General features: G+C 42.8%; 1 protein-coding gene across 2 annotated transcripts in view; it reads right to left on the reverse strand.

Annotated features, from left to right (window-relative positions):
• TTLL11 (tubulin tyrosine ligase like 11) overlaps nt 1-20950 on the reverse strand; it is a 193148-nt gene that overhangs the window by 23423 nt on the left and 148775 nt on the right. For both annotated transcript variants that reach the window (XM_077479183.1, XM_077479184.1), the window contains exon 7: nt 10639-10893. In XM_077479183.1, the coding sequence (XP_077335309.1) occupies nt 10639-10893 (255 nt within the window). The remainder of the gene's footprint in view (nt 1-10638; nt 10894-20950) is intronic.

A 20950-nucleotide genomic window follows, 5' to 3' on the forward strand; every position in this document is an offset into this window, starting at 1 on the left:
GACTCAAAAACATCATTGATGTTTTAGGCAAAATCTAAAACACCCCAAAATTATTCTAGTTTGTTTTTAATTTTCAGATTTTTCCAAACTATTTTAAAGTATTTTGAAAGCCAAATTTTGAGGATGCGCACAGTGTGTCAACATGTGCTATCTGTCATCACGGGATATCAATGTACGCGTTTTGTGGGTGCAACCCCTTCCTCGCAACTAAAGTAGATGGAAGGAAGGGGTTGCACCCCCGAAACGGATCCATTGATCCCCATGATGGGAGCTAGCACATGTTGACATTAGGCATGTCATCAGGAGGGAAATCCACATTTTGACTCCCAATTTGTGTCTTCAAAATTTGGCTTTCACAATCACCCCATTTGATGAAGGCAATATCAAAGCAGTTTTGACATACTAATGTCTGATATTGCCTTCACTTTGTCAAAGTTGAACTTTGTAAGTTCCTGAGTTGTGTAAGTTTTATGGTTTTAAACATGCCTGTTTAACCCAAGAAAGGCTATTTCTACTGTCAAACCTAAAAATGTACAATACAACAAATATGTCGGTTTGTTCAAAACCCTTTTCTATGGTTGCCATGTGAATGTTGAGTAGAAAACATTTTACTCAAAGTACAAAGTGTGGCTTCTTCTTTCAATACTCAATACCAGTTTTTGGAGTAAGTTGGTGTTTACAGTGACAATGCGGGTTATTTACTAAAGGCAAATCCACTTGGCACTCCAAGTGCAGTTCAGTGCACTTTCAAGTGCACTTGTAGTGCAAAGTGGATTTGCCCCAATGAGGCCAGTTTCAGGACCAAAACAATGAATTCATGGTGCTGAAAATGATATTTTTTTTATGTGTTTTATGTGTGTGTGTATGTAGTAGACCCACAACATAACATTTAGCTGAAGAAAAGATTGTCACCTCATGTATCAAATAAATTACGTTTGCACTATTGAAAAAAATGGCCAAAAAGAAAAGCCCATTGGAGAACCTAGGAGACAGCTAAAAAACACAAGCAGTAAATCAAATGAAATATTATTTGAGTTTAAGTTAAAAATGTATTTAAAAAATGTTTATCAAACATTTGCTGGCATATCAATGGCCCCCCTACCCGCAAAGTATTCCATATATTTTTGACGGACCTCCCAGGCACTTTGAGGGGGAGGGAAGCCAGGACACCAGCTTCAAGCACCGTCAGGGTTGTTGTTTGTTCTGGAAATCCGGCCTGTGGCCCAACTGAGGCCACATAGTTCGTAGCATTTCTCCTGAGAAAGTTGTGTAGAATGCAGCATGCAAGTATTATATGGTTTAGTTTATATTCCGCCATGTTGATTGGCTTCAGAAATAGGCAGAACCGGCTGGCCATTATGCCGAAAGCATTCTCCACCACTCTTCTGGCTCTGGCCAGCTGGTAGTTAAAAACCCTCTGGTCTGGGGTAAAGGTCCTCATCGGGAATGGCCGCATCAAGTGATCACCCAGCCCAAATGCTTCATAATGGTGACCTGTTAGAGGGAGAATGCAGTATCCAGACTGCAGGTTAGTTCGACCCTCCTCAGTGTCCCTGAAACTGCCTCACAGGGGTACCATCCAACCCTCCCCGGTCTTCTGGTTAGAGAAAACAACACACATTTTGCTGTATAGGGAGAAACACAATCAATACTGAAGGCCAACGGGAAGGGTGGGGGCTGTAACAGCTGTCAATTGATTCCGTTTCCTGTAGGGAGGAGCCTCTCATCTTAGGTGTGCTGTCCTGGAAGATGATAGGAGAAATAAGTCTTATTCCACATATTCCTGAATAATGTATTACTATATTCTGTGCCAGCAGCTCTACCCTACAGGAAAACCAATTAAAAGAAAGGATAATAAATAGAAGCAGAGCGCTCGATTTATATACCGGTCACAATCGGACCTAGCTGCACATCACAGGATGACGACCATGTTTAAACAAATTCAGACACTTTAAATGGAACACGACTTCCTACTGAGTGCATTGGAAATGTCATCTAATTCGCCCTTTAAAACACGTTGCTTAACAAATTTTAAATCCAGTGTGACATATTGTGAATAGAAATCACCTCCTGGGTGGACGAGTGCAGTCTAAAAACTTTACATGAAAAGCTCACTAATCCTTGTGTGCAGCAAAGGAATGGCAAAACATCAGCAGAACTTTTTATCTTCAGTGCATACACAGCAACAGTGGCAGACGAGGATATGATGCCCGTATCTTCATTTACAACTACTATTACAGCAATTAATTGTTCAGCAGGAGAAACAAGACTGGTGCTACAATTTTTTAGGGAAACTACCATCTCTAAATTGCAAACTATTTGCTGCACTTTTCATATGTGTTTACCAACAGACGAAACACAGTTACCCTTAGAGACTATGAGAGCAGAAAATCCATCACTCCTTTGTTGGAAGATGCCGCGTTTAATTGCATCAATCTGCAGATGTGCGCGATAAAAGATTAGACCATGGTAAGAAGGTCATCGATCCATGCAGCCGATATTGACTTTCTGGAAACTGGAAGTATTAACTATGTAATTACTCGGATTTGTGGATTTTCAGAAATAATCAGCAAAAAGAGACTCACAAACCAGAAAATAATAAACCCAACCTCAGCATCCCATCCAGTTCCTGTGATCGGTGACAATATAGGACAGTGATGGCGAACCTTGGCACTCCAGATGTTTTGAAACTACATTTCCCATATTGCTCCACTACACTTCAGCATGCAAGAGCATCATGGGAAATGTAGTTCCAAAACATCTGGGGTGCCAAGGTTCGCCATCACTGATATAGGAGATCATTTGCCGAGAGCAGGACCACCTGGGTCATTATGTTCAGGTTCATGTTTTACTATCACCAGATAAGAATTTAATCCAGAAATTCTCATTGCCGACTGCTTCACTGTCCATTAAATATCAAGTAAGGTCTTTATTTTTCAGAAAAAACACCGTATGCTGAAGAGAAAAAAAAAACAGAGGATGACTGGGAAGGGAAAAGAGAGAAAAGAAAAAAGAGAAACTGATCGAGGAATAGAATGGAAAGAGGGACAGAGAAATAGAGCAAAAAAGTTAGCAAGTCAGAAAGAAAGACAAAAAGAAAAGGAAATAGAAAAGGGGGTGGAAACTTGCTCCCCACTGCCAATATACTTGGTGCTCTGGCCTCCCTCAATTTCTAAAGGTCATTTTGTGCCCTAGACTTTTCCACTCAATTGGCTTGTGGGAATCGACCTGTAAATGATGGCCTCTCTGCTCTCCCCATACTCCTGTAGCGCCCCCTCTTTAATAATCCTCAATTTCCGCCAGGAATGTCACCTGCTCTGTTTAGATGGTGGATGAACAAGGGAATTTATTGCATAAGACACTTCCTTGATCATAGAGGGGTACGTCCCTCTTCGTATTTTGTGCAAGATTTGGAGATCCCCCCCCCTGAGAATTTTCATCTACAACAAATACACAATTTCTTGCATTTTCTGCAGACAAAGAGTCCCGATTTTGCATTTAGAACTCAGTTCGAAAACAAATTTATACAAGAGACTCTTCAGCAAGGTGGCATCTCCATGTTGTACAACACTCTTGTTTCTCCCTCGTCAAAACGTTGCTATCGAAATTGCTTGGAAGAGAGTCTTGGGTATTGCTCCTGAGATGGAGGACTGGTGAACCTGGAATACGCAAGTACATAAGGGCATCACAAATGTAGCCCTGATTGAAGCAGGGTACAAGGTGCTCGCAAAATAGTACTTAGTGCAAGAAAGTCTCTCTAAAATGTACTTGGATTCATCACCCCTGCTTCAGAAGCTGTGGCCAAGTGGGCTCTGCTCTCCACATATGGTGGACCTGCCCCAAAGTCCGTCGATTCTGTATACGAGTTCATTTCCCAATTTACTTGGTTACCTTGGCTAATATTATTAAAGATCCTTGAATCGCACTGCTCAATGAACCAGTGGAAAATATTCATGTTTTTTATGGCCAAAATAGCTACTGCATGGAAGAGCCCAGTGATCAATTTGGTTCTAATGAAGCGAAAGCTCACTTAGATCATGCTACATGAAAAATCCCCTGGCTCTCTTACCTACAGGTTCCTGACACTTTGGGTGTTACTTATGAAAATCAAATCCACTTTGCACTACAAGTACAAACTACAAGTGCAGAGTGCACTTGAAAACGCACTGAAAATGCACTTGGAATTGCAGTCAAGCTAAATGTAAGGGGTAGATCTGAAATGCAGGGAAGCTCTACTGATTTTATCATCCAATCATGTGCAAGCTAAAATGCTGTTTTTTATTTTCCAGTGACTGCACTTCCAAGTGCACTTTCAGGGCAATTTCAAGTGCACTTTGCACTTGTAGTGCAACATGGATTTGCCTTTAGTAATCAACCCCCTTAAGGTCAAAATTGACTTGCTGGCAAACTCCCGGACAGGTATACCCTTACTCTCTCTTTTTCTCCCTTTCCCCCTGCCCCCCCCCCCCCTTTCCTTTTATTTGCTTGGATTACCTTTCTACTTCAGTACATTATGGGTCCTTTAACAAGACCTTAATCTTCGATTTGAGGCTTTTGGTCAAGTTCTATATGTGACAAACTACTTTATAGGGGATGTAGCTGATATAATCGATATTCTGTTGATTCTTGGTGTTCAGCTGACAAGTCAATGGCTTGGTGCCATAGTGTTTATTATATTAGTTAAATCTTATATTATGGTTTTCACTTGCCCAGTTGGATGGGTGGGAAGGGACAGTCCTGCTTGACCCATTTACTGGGCCTACAATATTGACCTGAAATATGGCCCACCTTTTTTTGGGGGGGTTTACCCCTTTTCTAGAAATATAGCTTCATATGTTATGCTACATGGGTCTCTTCATGGTTGATAACTTTGATTTAGCTTCTCATACCCGATTATGGACCTTTTTTTTTTTTTTGCTCCGTGCTTGGCCCCTCATTCTCCACATATGTTATGGTAGCCACTGCTCGTACATACAGATCTAGTTTGTACTTGATTTTGTTTACTTATTTTAAATCTCAATAAAAAAGATTGTAACGGAAAATGGGGTGGAAAGAGAGATAGAGAGGAAAATAATAGGGGTGCTATGATAGAAAGAGAGAGCTAGAAAATAAATGAATAGAGGGAGAAATAACACACAGAAAGACAAATTATGAGTGATAGATAAAGGGATAGCAAAAGAGGGATAGGCAAAGAGAGAGAGAGCGCGAGATGGGAAAGAGATGATAAAGAGAGAGTTCCCAATTATATTGTATTATCCTGAACCCTCTGAAAGGGAGAGGAATAAAAATATAGAGAGAGACATAGGACGAGAAAGTGGAGGAAGGGGAGTAAATGAAAGAAACACATTACAAGGTTTTGAACAATGAAAAATTACACACCTTGAAGTTGCAGGCGTAAAAATTACTTTTAGGTGACGAATACATTTTCAGCTACATAAAAATGTATAATTACAGGAAGGCCTTTGCAATTCTTTTCAGAATAAGAGCGATAATACATTATCTGTAGAACTTTGGTGAGGAGTGCAAGAAGCACAAACAAAATGCAATGGGTTCTTTATTGCAAGTTTTAAAGTATTAACTTTTTTTCTTTTCGGAAAACGATATAACAGTAACTATGGGGTTTATTTACTAAAGGCCTTGCAATAAACTGCATAAACATTGGGAGTATGTATTTAATACCTTAAACACCCTATGCTCCACACATGTTCATTCAGATCCAAAAATAGCTCTGCTAGGGATTATATCAGAACATATCTGAAATGCATGGGATGGGGTTTATTTACTAAAGGCAAATCCACTTTGCACTACAAGTGCACTTTTGAAGTGCAGTCACTGTAGATCTAAGGGGGGACATGCAAGGAAAATAAAAAAAGCATTTTAAAAACAGCATGACTAGATGATAAAATCAGCAGAGCTTCCCCTCATTTCAGATCTTCCCCTCAGATCTACAACTGCACTTCCAAGTGCATTTGCAGTACACTTGTAGTGCAAAGTGAATTTGCCTTTAGTAAATGAACCCCTATATACTGTTGCGCTACGTAACATTCATTCATAATGAATCTCACAGGAATTATCTGGATACAAAGGTGATTTATGTACAGAAGGAGGTGACACTTAAAAGCTGAAGGCCAATCAACTGCCTCCCTTAGTGGCTTTGCCACTTCTAGGTAGAAATGAATTGGCGGATGATGATTATTTCTGTAATGTTTAATTGCTATAGGTCACCCTAGAAGTTATAGAGTGGGTGTCCCAAAAACTGAAAGGTGGATTTATAAAGAAAAAACATGCAAGTGAGGATGTGGCAGCAATCTGCAGTGCTATCACAGTATTCTCTGCTCCTGCTGTCTTAGCCCTTGTACACACGGTCGGATAATCTGTCGGATTGCGTCTTATCGGACCGTGTCGTCGGATAATCCGACTGTGTGTGGTATGCATCGGACTGATTCCGTCCGAATCTCCGTCCGACCCAATTTTCCAACATGTTGGAAATATTTCCCGAACAACTGGGCCGGACGGACCTAATCCGATCATGTGTAGAGCATTTTCATCGGACCAAGTGCCACGCATGCTCAGATCAAATTCCTACATCAAAGCTATTGGCTACTAGCCTGAACGTAGTCCCATCGTAACGAAATTATGTCATCACGTTCTGAAAGATCGGATTTTTCGCCAACTTGGCCCGACCGTGTGTATGCAACAGTTTCGGACAAGATCCGACGGACAAGATCCGGCGGACAAAATCCGACGGATTTGGTTGGCAGAATCTCCGTCCGTGTGTACAGGGGCTTAGACAGTACAAATTGTGACTACAATTAAGTATTTTTGTAACTTTTGACATATATTGATCCATGTATCTGTTGCAGAGATTTGTGCTAACCACCAACCAATGTCAACCCCCTAATGAAGGCTAATTAGCTGAAACTCATTGGGATTTCCATTGATGGTGTATCAATCCGACGGATTTGGTTGTGGAAATCTCCGACCGTGTGTACAGGGGCTAACAGGATAGCAGCTTGACCTCCAAAATCCCTTGAAAAGACTGAGCTGCACTGTGTTTGAGAATGCAGAGAAATTATGATCAATATAAATTATGGAGCTTCTCATGTCAATAAAAACATTTAAACATTGATATTTTTATATTACTAAAACCTTCTCCCTGCACACCAGAAATAAGGCTAACAGTGGAAGTGGCAACACTACAAAGCAATTAGGGTCTGCAGCATCATACGGTCATCCTAACATGCTTTACACCTGGGCTCGACAAACCCCACATGCCCGGTTGCAATGGCGACAAGTAAATTTATCCTAGTGCCTGGGCTGTCACCCAAATGCTGCACACACCCTCTCTGCTAGGTATCCCTGGCTCCGCTTACCCATCTGTGGGGTGGGACTGTAATAGCTGGTACTGCCGGGTAGAAGGGAGGGAGGAGAGCGGACACACTCCTCCCCTTCTTGTTATTAAAAAATAATAAAATATGTTGCGCTAAAGGTTTTTGATATCAGTTGATTCAATAAAACATCAGCAGCCAGCACAATATTGAAGGAAGTCAACAAAAAGTGTATATATGGTTAAGGTGCAGTGCTTAAAGAGGAAGTAAACCCTGATGGGTTTACTTCCTCTTTTTTTCCCTGCAAAGGTAAAGCATAATGGACTACTATGCATCGCATCGCATCCATTATGTGTCACTTACCTGACACAGGAGCCAGCGAAGTCGCCGCTGTCCCCTGTAGTCCGCCGCATCCATCTTGCTGGTGGCGTCTCGCAGCTCCGCCGCTGTCATTCGGCGAAGCTGCGATGACGTCACTCCCGCGCATGCGCACGGGAGTCGACAAATGCGGCAGCTCCATTCTTGGAACTGCCGCGCTCAGTGCGCCTGCGCGCCGCTGTCTACGGCGCATGCGCCGTAGACAGCGGTGCCCGTTTTCGGGCAAATATCTCCTAAACCATATAGGTTTAGGAGATATTGCTTGGACCTACAGGTAAGCCTTAATATAGGCTTACCTGTAGGTCAAAGTGGTTTGTAAGGGTTTACAACCACTTTAAATCATAATCCCAAAAAGACAATACAGGAAAAAATGTTCAATGGTAGTTCAATCTGTAACAGACAGGGAATAGGAAGAGCTGTCACCAGCACCCAACAGTACAGCTGCTTACCCATCTATGCCGCCTATCCATGCCCATCCGTGCCGCCTATCCGTGCCTATTTGTGCCACTTATCAGTGCCCATCTGTGTCCCACATCAGAGCCACCTATCAGTGAATGAATGAATTAAATACTTGTATAGCGCACAATGCGAACTGAATCGCCTCTAGGTGCTGTGGCGAGCTTTGATCATCTGCTAAAAGAGGAAGGTCTTGAGTTTTTTCCTAAAAGCCAGGTGATTTTCTTCCAGGTGGATGTTGATTGGTAGAGCATTGCATAGCCGAGGCCCTTGGACAGTGAATCTCCAATCCCCCTAGGATTTATACCGGGCTTTGGGCACGAGGAGGAGGTTTTTGTTGGCTGATCGAAGACTGCGGTTTGGTGTGTAATGATTTATTTTCTCCATTAGGTATTGCGGAGCTTCTCTATGCACGCATTTGTGGGTGAGGCAAAGGGTCTTGAACGTGATCCGATTTTTTACGGTTAGCCAATGTAAGCTCCTCAGCGAAGGAGAGATGGATTCCCAGGGTTTTTTTCCTGTTATCAGCCTTGCCGCCGTGTTTTGGATCAGTTGTAATCGCAGTTGATATTGTGGTAATCCTATGTAAAGCGAGTTTGCGTAGTCCAGTCCTGAATTAATGATTGTTCCAACTACCACTGCTTTGTCATTCTTTGGGATAAAAGGGATGAGTCTGCGAAGCATGCGCAGCAGATGGTGAGATCCACTGACTACTGCTCCTATTTGCGCATCCATTGACATTTGAGCGTCTAAAATAACCTCTGAGACTCTTGGCTTTGGTCTTTGGGGAGATAGTCTGCCCAAAGATGGTTGGTGGAGACCAGGAGGTTTTGGTTGCGGGCTTATGATTTGGGTGTAAGATAAGAAGCTCTGTCTTTGATTCGTTCAGCTGGAGGGAGTTAGTGGTCATCCAGTCCTCTATTGATTTGAGGCAGTTTTCAAGTTGTTGTTGGTGATTTTTTTTCTCATTGATCCGGAAATAAAGTTGCGTGTCGTCAGCGTAAGAGTGGAAGCAGAGATCTGAGCATCTGATGATATGAAGGAGTGGGCGAATGTAAATGTTGAAGAGAACGGGTGACAAAGGAGAGCCTTGAGGGACTCCGCAGGTGACTGCCAGAGTGCCCATCAGTGCCACCTATTAGTGCCACATATCAGTGCCACCTTATCAGTGCAGCCCCATCAGTGAAGGAAAAAACTTACTTATATCAGTGCCCATCAGTGAAGGAGAAAACGTACTTATTTACAACGTTTTGTAACTAAAACAAAAAAAGATTTTTATTTTTTTCAAAGTTTTCGGTCTTTTTTTATTTGTTTAGCAGAAAATAAAAATCCCAGAGGCGACCAAATACCACCAAAAGAAAGCTCTATTTGTGGGAACAAAATGATAAAAATTTAATTTGGGTACAGTGTAGCATGACCGCGCAATTGTCATTCAAGGTTTGACAGCGCTGAAAGCTGAAAATTGGTCTGGGCAGGAAGTGCACTGTATTTAAGTGGTTAATCTGTCTGGAGTTCCCCTTTAAAAGCTTTAACATTATTATGGGTAAGGCCAGGGGTTCTTATTGGTGAGAAAATTGTTGTTTTTATTGTATCACAGATCATAAAGAGGAATAAAATCTGAAAATGCAGCTTATTTAACTGTTAATCACTAATGTGTTTAAATCAATGACCGCCTTTCTTTCTAGCTTTTCTGCCACTTGTGTTCAAATTATGTTTGAAGTGGCCATTCTACAAACCGATAATGAGTATTGAAAACAGATGAAAAATGTTGCCAGCTCTACTGACTACAAAAGGAAACAGCAGGATCAGAACATCAGCATGTGAAAGGGAGAAATTGGAGAGAATTAATGTATAAATGGCCACCGTCATAGGGACCCAACAGGACAATAGAATTCCACATGATTCTGCAGTCTTCTTTTGGTCTTGCAGAAATCAGAGAAAAAAGTGCAAGGTGAATATTCTTTAAAAAACTAAACATATTAATCTGTTGCCAATAAGGCCATGAATGTAGAGACCAGAACCTCAAAAATAATGTGGTCTCATGCCGGGCCTAGCCTAGTGTTTTTTTAACTCCAGTCCAGAAGGCGCCCCAACAGGTCATGTTTTCAGGATTTCCCTCAGATGAAACAGCTGTGGTAATTACTAAGGCAATGAAAATTATCAAATCACCTGTGCAAAATAATGGAAAGCCTGAAAGCATTACCTGTTGGGGGCACCTTCAGAACTGGAGTTGAGAAACACTGGTCTAGCCTATTTGATCTGGTTATTTGGACCCCCTACTGGACTGTTTGTGGAAAAACCCCCATAACAGACACGTTAACTCTATTACTATGTAAAATGTTATTTCTACTGCAGTAATGTGTAAGGAGATCCAGTGGGAAGTCTGTGCAATCCATACCTGGCCCAACTGCCAGCTAATTCTCAACCTGAAAGAGCTATGTCTGACGGACGGAGCTATGGCCTTTACTTTACCCACCTAATGAATGTCCGGAAGCCGGTAGGTCCCATTTTCAAAGTGCCACGGATTCCCTGGAATCGGAGAAAGAGTGTCGCAATTCGTTCCACCACTCGTAGGTAGCTGAATTGCTTGGCATACTTTGGAAATACTTGCTTCAGGCAGAGAGGAGGCAGATTGTTCTCTAAAATCTTCGCAGAGTCCTGGGCCAGATCCCCGGATCCCATATTTAGATCTGACATTGTTGTCACAGCACTGTCTGATGGATGAGAGGATCTGGGGAGTAAGAGGAGGATGATGGTTAGGAACACGCCAAGTGACACATATGCAGAAGATAATTATCACATCATTAGGCCTCTTTTTCTCAATGTCTCCCAACATCAATTTACACATTGAGTTTCAAACACCAAAAGGGACTGTTTAAAATGAATGTACCGTATTTATCGGCGTATAACACGCACCCCAAGTTTAGGAGAGAATTTAAAAGAAAATAAACTTTTAGGAGGGAAGTTTAAGGAAAAAAAAAAACTTACATTTAAATGCCCATCAATGCAGCCTTATCAGTGTCATTTGCAACCTTGCATTGCAGCCTTGTCAGTCGTTTGCAGCCTTGCATTGCAGCCTTGTCAGTCGTTTGCAGGCTTGTCAGTGTCATTTTAAAAATGGTGCCGCCGAGATACAGAGCGGATGTCCTGTGTATCTCGGCGGCGCTCGTTCTCGGCGGCGCTCGTTCTCGGCGGCTTTCTGGTATTTTCGGCCCTTCTCGCCTATTTTTGGCTGCGCTCGGCCGTTCTCGGTGGCTTTTGGAAAGCCGCAAGCCGAATGCGGCCGAAAATAGCCAAGAACGCCCGAAAATAGACGAGAACGGCCGAAAATACCTGAAAGCTGCCGAGAGCGGCACAGAAGGTTAGGAAAGGAGGGGGATCGGCGTATAACACGCACCCCCGATTTCCCCCAGATTTTAGGGGGAAAAGGTGCGTGTTATACGCCGATAAATACAGTATGTCCCAATAAATGTAATGTTAAAGACTCTGGCCAGATAAGCATTAAAGGGTATGTTAACCCTAACAATAAAATTCTCCTATTTGTTTCCTTTTGATCTGTCATACATATCATTGAAAGATTTTTGTTAGATCTGTTCAATAAGTGCAAAAACACAAGCTGATTCTGTCAGAAATCTTGTCAATTGATAACTTCCAGTGCTCTCGGTCTGTGCTGAATGCACTCTTCTCAGTTACATGGGTATAAATTCACTCTGAGGACTATAAAATCTCTACCCTCCATGTTATAGAGAAGAGGAGGGGGGGAGGGTGGTCTGTAGTCCAGGGCTAAGGGGGACAAGTAACTGTTGTCACCCTAGGACATAATGAATGTTGCTGTATGATTACTTGATGGGCCTGAAGAAAAGGAACTAATGCAGCCATCACATCTAAGAAATAGTAAATTGCATTATAACACACTTTTATTCTTGAATTTAGATACCGTTTAACTCCTGAACATTAGAGAAGGTCAGCATCATTTGCAATCAGCACTACAGCTAGAAAATCCCTGCAACCATCTATCATTTTTTTTATACCGAACTACAGAGTAAGGAAAATTTTGAAAATATAATAAAACAAATGTCATTGTTAGTCTGTAGAGCAGTGGACAATGTCAATAGGGAAGTGGCTGGTGTGAGGACAGTATCAGTAGGGCAGTGGGTGGTGTCAGTAGGGAAGTGGGTGGTGTCAGTAGGGAAGTGGGTGGTGTCAGTAAGGCAGTGGGTGGTGTCAGTAGGGAAGTGGGTGGTGTCAGTAGGGAAGTGGGTGGTGTCAGTAGGGCAGTGGGTGGTGTCAGTAGGGCAGTGGGTGGTGTCAGTAGGGCAGTGGGTGGTGTCAGTAGGGAAGTGGGTGGTGTCAGTAGCGAAGTAGGTGGTGTCAGTAGGGAAGTGGGTGGTGTCAGTAGGGAAGTGGGTGGTGTCAGTAGGGAAGTGGGTGGTGTCAGTAGGGCAGTGGGTGGTGTCAGTAGGGCAGTGGGTGGTGTCAGTAGGGCAGTGGGTGGTGTCAGTAGGGCAGTGGGTGGTGTCAGTAGGGAAGTGGGTGGTGTCAGTAGGGCAGTGGGTGGTGTCAGTAGGGCAGTGGGTGGTGTCAGTAGGGCAGTGGGTGGTGTCAGTAGGGCAGTGGGTGGTGTCAGTAGGGAAGTGGATGGTGTCAGCCAGTAGAGTAGTGAACAATGTCAATAGGGCAGTGAACAATGTCAGTAATATTTTATTATTCATTTTTAATTATTTTTACTTTTCATTATTTTTTACAATTTTACTGTAGCCCTGAAACAAACCCCACAATTGTTGGCAGAAGCGGGGGCTTGGGACTTTGGGATACCACAAAAATTATTATTGAATGAAAGTGTAAATATGAGCAAAAAGGAGGTGAAAATGTAAAATTTTTATTGGACCACTTTAAAATGGGCCCTGAAACAGGGACCATGTGGTGTATAGAAATAACCACTAAACATGATAAAAATAGTATTGTGAGGCATACAAACACAAGTTTATGCAGAGGTAGAACAAACATGTACATGACAAATTAAATTGATACACCATCAATGGAAATCCCAATGAGTTTCAGCTAATTAGCCTTCTTTAGGGGGTTGACATTGGTTGGTGGTTAGCACAAATCTCTGCAACAGATACATGGATCAATATATGTCAAAAGTTACAAAAATACTTAATTGTAGTCACAATTTGTACTGTCTAAGCCCACGTACACACGGTCGGAGATTCTGCCAACCAAATCCGTCAGATTTTGTCCGTCAGATTTAGTCTGACGGATTGTGTCCGAAACTGTTGCATACACGCGGTCGGACTAAGTTGTCGAAAAATCCGATCTTTCAGAACATGATGACGTAATTTCGTTACGATGGGACTACATTCAGGCTAGTAGCCAATAGCTTTGATGTAGGAATTTGATCTGAGCATGCGTGGCACTTGGTCCGATCAAAATTCTCTACACATGATCGGATTACGTCCGACCAGCCCAGTTGGTCGGGAAATATTTCCAACAAGTTGGAAAATTGGGTCGGACGGAGATTCGGGCGGAATCAGTCCGAAGCATACCACACACAGTCGGATTATCCGACGACACGGTCCGATAAGACGCATTCTGACGGATTCTCCGACCGTGTGTACGCGACTTAACACTATAGCGCCTGCAAAACGCCCTCTGTGTGAAAGGGGTCTGAGAGACCTGTGTCCATTTTACACTCATTTTCACCGAGACAGGGGCTCTCACTCTCACAATAGAATAAAGTTATAAGGCCTTCTTAAAATCTGATTAAAAAGTGCAAAGTAAAACTTGTTTATTAAACAAACACCAATGTCTATATTTTCCTTTCATTGTTCAATCTGCGTCTTTCTCTGAGATGTTTGTACAAGAGAGCGATAATAATTCTGCAATTTTCTCCCATATGTAAAGCTGACTTTACCAAGGAAAAGGCAGTCAAAGGTAAACAGAAACAATAAAAGACAATTAGGCTAGGTGTACATTTGTGCAATGCCGAAGACACACAAAATTGTGCACGTTGCTGCAATGCACAAAAAAAACACTCATCTCTCTTGCAGGCGCATGGCAGTGATATTAATGCTTAATGGTAACCCGAAACGCATAGTAAAAAGTAATATTCATTTTGTTTTGTTTTTAAAAAAAGGTCATGAACGTCTGTGTGATTTTCGTGTATAGGGCAGATCATTGACATCAATGGGATGCCCTAAATGCGAAAAGCAAAAATGCAAGCACTGTCACACCCACGTAAGTGTGAACAGAGCCTAAATGTAATCCACCTATAGAACACCCCCAACACAAAGTGAAAGTACTTGCAGCTCTCTTTGATTTAAAGTGTTAATAAAACCACAACAGTAAAAGGCTGTATATGCAGTAAAGCATGCTCATTATACCCACTCTGGAACCTAAGGGGTTAATCCTCTGCATTGTGTAAAAAGGCTGTTTGATCCTGTCTCCTCTGACCCTGTTCTCCTTCCATTGTCCTTAATATATATCTCCTGATAATACAGTGGGGAATAGGCTGCACATGCTCAGTTTGGTGTGTATTGCTAGTTTTCTTTTTTTCTTGGGAGGGTGCATGTGATCAGCACAGGGCCAATCAGCACTGTCCAGATATAGGGTCAGGGGTCCTGCATCCCGATAGGACAGTCAGTGCAGAATGAAAACTCCTCCTACCAGCTTTAACCAGACACTGATAGAAGTCAAAAGACAGCTATATACTGCTAATGAGAAAAGGTATTTAGCAGTAATTACCAAAATAATTGCATTTCCACGTTCTGTGTACTGTGACTGAGTCCAGATCTAGTGAACGCAGAGTCCTGGGTTTAGGAACACTTTAATGTATTGCCTATCTTGTTCTCTTCTACATGCACAAGCTCTTGAAGAATTCGTGGAAATTGTTCAGTTGCTGATTGCCAGAACAGGAAATTGAAGATACACGGAGAGAATTTTATCAAGCAATTAGTAAACAACATTAGCAACGAGAGAGGAAGTGGAATAGCCATTTTATTTATCAAACATTTATTTCTGATTAAGCAGATATATTGGATGTATATTTTATTAGAAGTCATAGTGTGTAACAGCTGTATTTCTTGTGTTAGAATGCTATTTACACCTCCAGCTGGGAAGATTGCGCTCTGTCTTTTCAAGCATTGTTCCCAAGAACTACTGGAAGTGACAAGCCTATGCGAACAACTATTCGTATCTCAATGATTTCCACCAGAGACACAGATGGAACTTCAAAGAAAGTCACATAACTAGGTCCCACCTATCTTAAAGAGGAAGTAAACGCTAATGGGTTTACTTCCGCTTTGATTCCCTGCAAAGGTAAAGCATAATGGGCTACTATGCATTGCATCGCATCGCATAGTAGCCCATTATGTGTCACTTACCTGACACAGGAGCCAGCGAAGTCACCACTGTCCCCTGTAGTCCGGAGCATCCATCTTCTCGGTGGGTCTCGCTGCTCCGCCGCTGTCATTCGGCGAAGCCGCGATGAAGTCACTCCCGCGCATGCGCACGGGAGCCGCCACTCGCGGCATATCGCCGTTGACAGCGGCGCGCTCAGTGTAGAAAGCGGTGCCTGTCTTTCGGCAAATATTTCCTAAACCATGTAAACCGCTTGCATGCTGTGTATCATAAACTGACAATTGCGCGGTCATGCGACGTGGCTCCCAAACAAAATTGATGTCCTTTTTTTCCCACAAATGGAGCTTTATTTTGGTGGTATTTGATCACCTCTGCGGTTTTTATTTTTTTGCACTATAAAGCCTCATACACACGGTCGGACTTTTGTACAAAGGGCGTGGTCCACAAGTTTGTATTGCATACACACGATCAGACTTTTTGACAACAAACGCGAACGTAGTGACGTCACAACGTACTGACGACACTTCAAAAGAGGACGTTCAATGACTCCAGCGCCACCTTTGGTCAACTTCTGTATTGTAGTCTGATCTTTTGCATTGGTTCTGAGCATGCGTGTTTGTACCTTGTACAAAAGTCCGATGCTTTTGCGTACACACGGTCGGACTTTGCTCCATCGGACTTTTGTTGCCAGAAAGTTTGTCCGTTCGCACAGCCAACAAAAGTCTGATGAAAACAGAAAAAGTTTGTCCGATGGAGCGTACACACAGTCGGATGTTGCTCCAAAACAGCTAATTTGCATGTTTGTTGTCAAAAAGTCCGACCGTGTGTATGTACGGGCCTTTAACAAAAAAAGCGACAATTTTGAAAAAACAAATTTTTTACATTTTGCTATAATAAATATCCCCCAAAAATATATAAAAAAAACATTTTTTCCTCAGTTTAGGCAGATAAGTATTCTTTTACATATTTTTGGTAAAAAAAAAACAAAAAAACGCAATAAGCGATTATTGATTGGTTTGCGCAAATGTTATAGCGTTTACAAAATAGAGGATAGTTTTATGGCATTTTTATTCATATATATATTTTTTTTTTAATGGCGGCGATCAGTGATTTTTATCGTGACTGTGACACTTTGGACATTTTTGGGACCATTGTCATTTATACAGCAATCACGGCTATACAAATTCACTGATTCCTGTGTAAATGACATTGGCAGTGAAGGGGTTAACCACTAGGTGACAGTGTAGGGGGTTAAGTGTGTCCTGGGGCGTGTTTCTAACTGTGGGGGGCGTGGCTACATGTGACATGTCACTGATCTCTGCTCCGATTGCAGGGAGCAGGTATCAGTGACACTGTCACTAGGCAGAATGGGGAGATGCTTATTTACATTAGCATCTCCCCGTTCTTCCTCCCCGTGAGGCGATCACGGGTATCCCCCATGGCGACCGAGTCCGCAGGACCCGACTCAAGGAGCTTAGCGCGCACGCTGGCCGCCCCTTGAAGGGTAACGTACAAGTGATTCTGCCTGCACGAGCCATTCTGCCGACGTATAGCGTCGGAAGGCGGTCGGCAAGCGGTTAACAGATGGAGCAAGGAAAAAAAAGAAGGTAGACGCACTTCTAGATTGTAAGCTCTAACGAGCAGGGCCCTCCAATGAATTCTTCCAATGAAGTGACGAGACGTGTCTCCGAGGAACACCATCTGATCTAGGGCTGCAACTAACGATTATTTTCATAAATCGATTAGTTGACCGATTATTGTTTTGATTAATCGGTTAATAACCTTGAAAAAGTGTGGTGTAAAATTTAGTTAATATGTAAAGTTTTAAAAAAAGGCAATTTATTCTTAAAGCGGGAGTCCGCCGGGAGTCCGCGTTTTTTTTTTTTTTTAAAAGCCAGCAGCTACAAATACTGCAGCTGCTGACTTTTAAAATAGTGACACTTACCTGTCCAGCGCGCCCGCGATGTCGGCACCCGAAGCCGATCTCTCGATCGTCTCTCGGGTGCTGCCGCTGCCATCTTGGGTATGGGAATCAGGAAGTGGAGCCTTTCGGCTTCATTTCCCGGTTCCCTACTGCGCATGCGCGAGTCGCGCTGTGCAATAAGGATGGACCCGCTGCCTCTGGGATCTGTGTGTTTCCCAGCAGGCAGCGGGGGACTTTCGGAAAGGGGCGTAATCTACGTCCCTTTCCGCAGAGAGCTATCCCGGAAGTGGGTGCAGATACCTGTACTGTACAGGTACCTGCACCCCCCTCCCCCCTGAAAGGTGCCAATTGTGGCGCCGGAGGGGGGGAGGGTTCCAATGAGCGGAAGGTCCACTTTAGGGTGGACCTCCGCTTTAAATATCTCTATATGCGGTCGTAAATATAAATAACGAACTATATGGTTTTGGAGCAAAATATCGAATCCACTCTGAGAATAACAGAGAGAAGAGATATACTGTATATATTAGAGGGGATATATACTGTATATACTATTGAAGATATACTGCATATACTATTAGAGGAGAGATATACTGTATAAATTATTAGAAGAGATATATTTTATATACTATTATAGGTTATATACTATTAGAGGAGAGATACTGTATATACTATTAGAGGAGAGATATACTGTATATACTATTAGAGTATATATACCCCTCCCTTCTAGATTGTAAGCTCTAACGAGCAGGGCCCTCTAGTCCCTCCTGTATTGATTTGTATTGTAAGTGTACTGTCTGCCCTCATGTTGTAAAGCGCTGCGCAAACTGTTGGCGCTATATAAATCCTGAATAATAATTTCATGTAAACTGTTAGAAAATGTTACCTAATGACTAAACGCTAACATTTGCATGAAGCGTGCCTACCTCTTTGGCCCCATCTGTTAACAAGCTGTCAAATGAAGTTTCAATAAAGAGGATTTTTGGAAGTGCAGCCGCCTAGAATCATTGCTTTATAACAAACAAAATGCAGTTTGAAAGGAAAGCCCCATCAGGTTTACATCCTCTTTAAAATGGTACATATTTCAGTTTAAATATTTGAACATAAAATAACAGTTTAAACAGGTTTTCTATTGTGAATAAAATATGAATTTATCAGATTTGCTAATCGTTGCATTATGTCTTTATGTAGATTTTACACAGTGGGGTTAATTTACTAAAACTGGAGAGTGCAAAATCTGATGCAGCTCTGCATAGAAACCAGTTTCAAACAGGCATGTACTGGCCATACTGTGGGGAGTTTCCCGGTGGGCCGATGGCTCAGTGGGCCGGTTTCAGTGACAGCCAGTGGCAATTTCGCTGGGGGGGGCTTTTGGGGCTATAGCCCAGAATCTGGGGCCCATAGCCCTAAATCAGTCCAGGAGTCCCCAACCACAGGGTCCCGGCCCACTACCTGCCCTCTTTCTGGTGACCCTGATGTAAGGAGGGGCTCTCTGGGGACCCTGATGTAAGCCAGGGGCTCTCTGGGGACCCTGATGTAAGCCAGGGGCTCTCTGTGGACCCCGATGTAAGGGGGGGGCTCTGTGGGGACCCAGATGTAAGGTGTTGGCTCTCTAGGGACCCTGATGTAAGGCGGATGATCTCTGGGGACTCTGATGTAAGAGGGGATCTCTGGGGACCCTGATGTAAGGGGAAGGCTATATGGGGACCCTGATGTAAGGGGAGGCTCTCTGGGGACCCCGATGTAAGTGGGGGGCTCTCTGGGGACCCAAATGTAAGGAGGGGCTCTCTGGGGACCCTGATGTAAGGGGGGCTCTCTAGGGGCTTTTTTGCGCAATGGCATACAGTTTATATACTGTTTTTTGCGTGTTTGCAAAATTAAAGTGGGCCGGTCTGGATGAAGTCCAGGGCCACATTTTTGTCCCAGTCCAGCCCTGGTTTCAAATCAGTTTCCAGGTTTTTCTTGTTTTTTTTTTTGTAAAGCTTAATTGAACAAGCTGAAGTTAGAAACTGATTGGCTACCATGCAGAGCTGCACCAGATTTTGCACTCTCCAGTTTTAGTAAATAAACCCCAAGTGTTACTGCTTTTTTGGAATTGTGGGGTTGTAATTATAGTATAAATTGGAGATATAAACTATTTGTGGCAAACGTTTGAGAAATAAAAACATGACATACAGCTCTGATTAAAGAATGCAACAGTGTTTGTGGTCCAATGGTACAGTAAAACCAGCGCAAGAGAATGTCACTCAGACTCCAGGAGCAATTTCAGCAAAAGTTTTAATCTTAATGAGTGCTGCAGGGAAAGCAAGTCTGTACTTCTTATCTCATACCTGGTGATTAAGGTAATTTATACTTAATGAAAACAGATATTTCTAATTCTTGCGACAAGTCCAACATCTGTCTGTGGTGATGTTTCTCGGAGCCTTAAGCTGCCGAAGATGGATGGATCGGAAGTGAGACACCGCCAGGATGTGTTCACAGAGAGTCAGTACCATTTTTCTCCTCGCTGCGTGTATTTTACTCTAGACAAATCCCAGCTACGTTATTTATACGTCCCCTGCAAAAATGTTCTTTTCTCCAGCATTCTTTAAATTATTGCGAGCGTCTGCAATCCCCGTTAGGTACAATCAAGCATCAGACGTGTCAGAAAAACACAGCCGCTCTGTGCCATGCAGGAACCGGCTGCTCAACAGAGTTTGGAAGGAGATCGGCTCACTTTGAGTATACAAGGCAAGTGAAAAATCCTTCTAGTGATGTTAATATAGCTTAACCACTTCAGCTCCGGAAGGTTTACCCCCCCCCCCCCCTTAATGACCAGACCATTTTTTGCGATACAGCACTGCGTTACTTTAACCCACTTCAGCCCCGGACCATTTTGCTGGTCGGAGACCAGACCACTTTTTGCGATTCGGCACTGCGTCGCTTTAACTGACAATTGCGCGGTCGTGCGACATGACTCCCAAACAAAATTGACGTCCTTTTTTCCCCCCACAAATAGAGCTTTTGGTGGTATTTGATCACCCCAGCGGTTTTTATTTTTTGCGCTATAAACAAAAATAGAGCGACAATTTTGAAAAAACACATAATTTTTTACTTTTTGTTATAATAAATATCCTCCAAAAATATATTAAAAAATCGCAATAAGCAATTATTGATTGGTTTGCGCAAAAGTTATAGCATTTACAAAATAGGGCATCATTTTTTTTTTTTACTAGTAATGGCGGCGATCAGCGATTTTTATTGTGACTGCGACATTGTGGCGGACACATCGGACATTTTTGACACATTTTTGGGACCATTGTCATTGATACAGCAATCAATGCTATACAAATGCATTGATTCCTGTTTAAATGACACTGGCAGTGAATGGGTTAACCAGGGGGTGGCAGTGTATGGGTTAAGTATTCCTAGGGGCGTGTTACTAACTGTGGGGGCTGGGCTTTGTGTTAGCGAACACTGATCTCTGCTCCAATCACATGGAGCAGAGATCAGCGTCACTTGTTGC

This window comes from Lithobates pipiens, unplaced genomic scaffold (genome assembly GCF_037356315.1).
Source record: "Lithobates pipiens isolate NorthernLeopardFrog02 unplaced genomic scaffold, aLitPip1_a1.2 Scaffold_14, whole genome shotgun sequence".
Taxonomy (NCBI): Eukaryota; Metazoa; Chordata; class Amphibia; order Anura; family Ranidae; genus Lithobates; species Lithobates pipiens.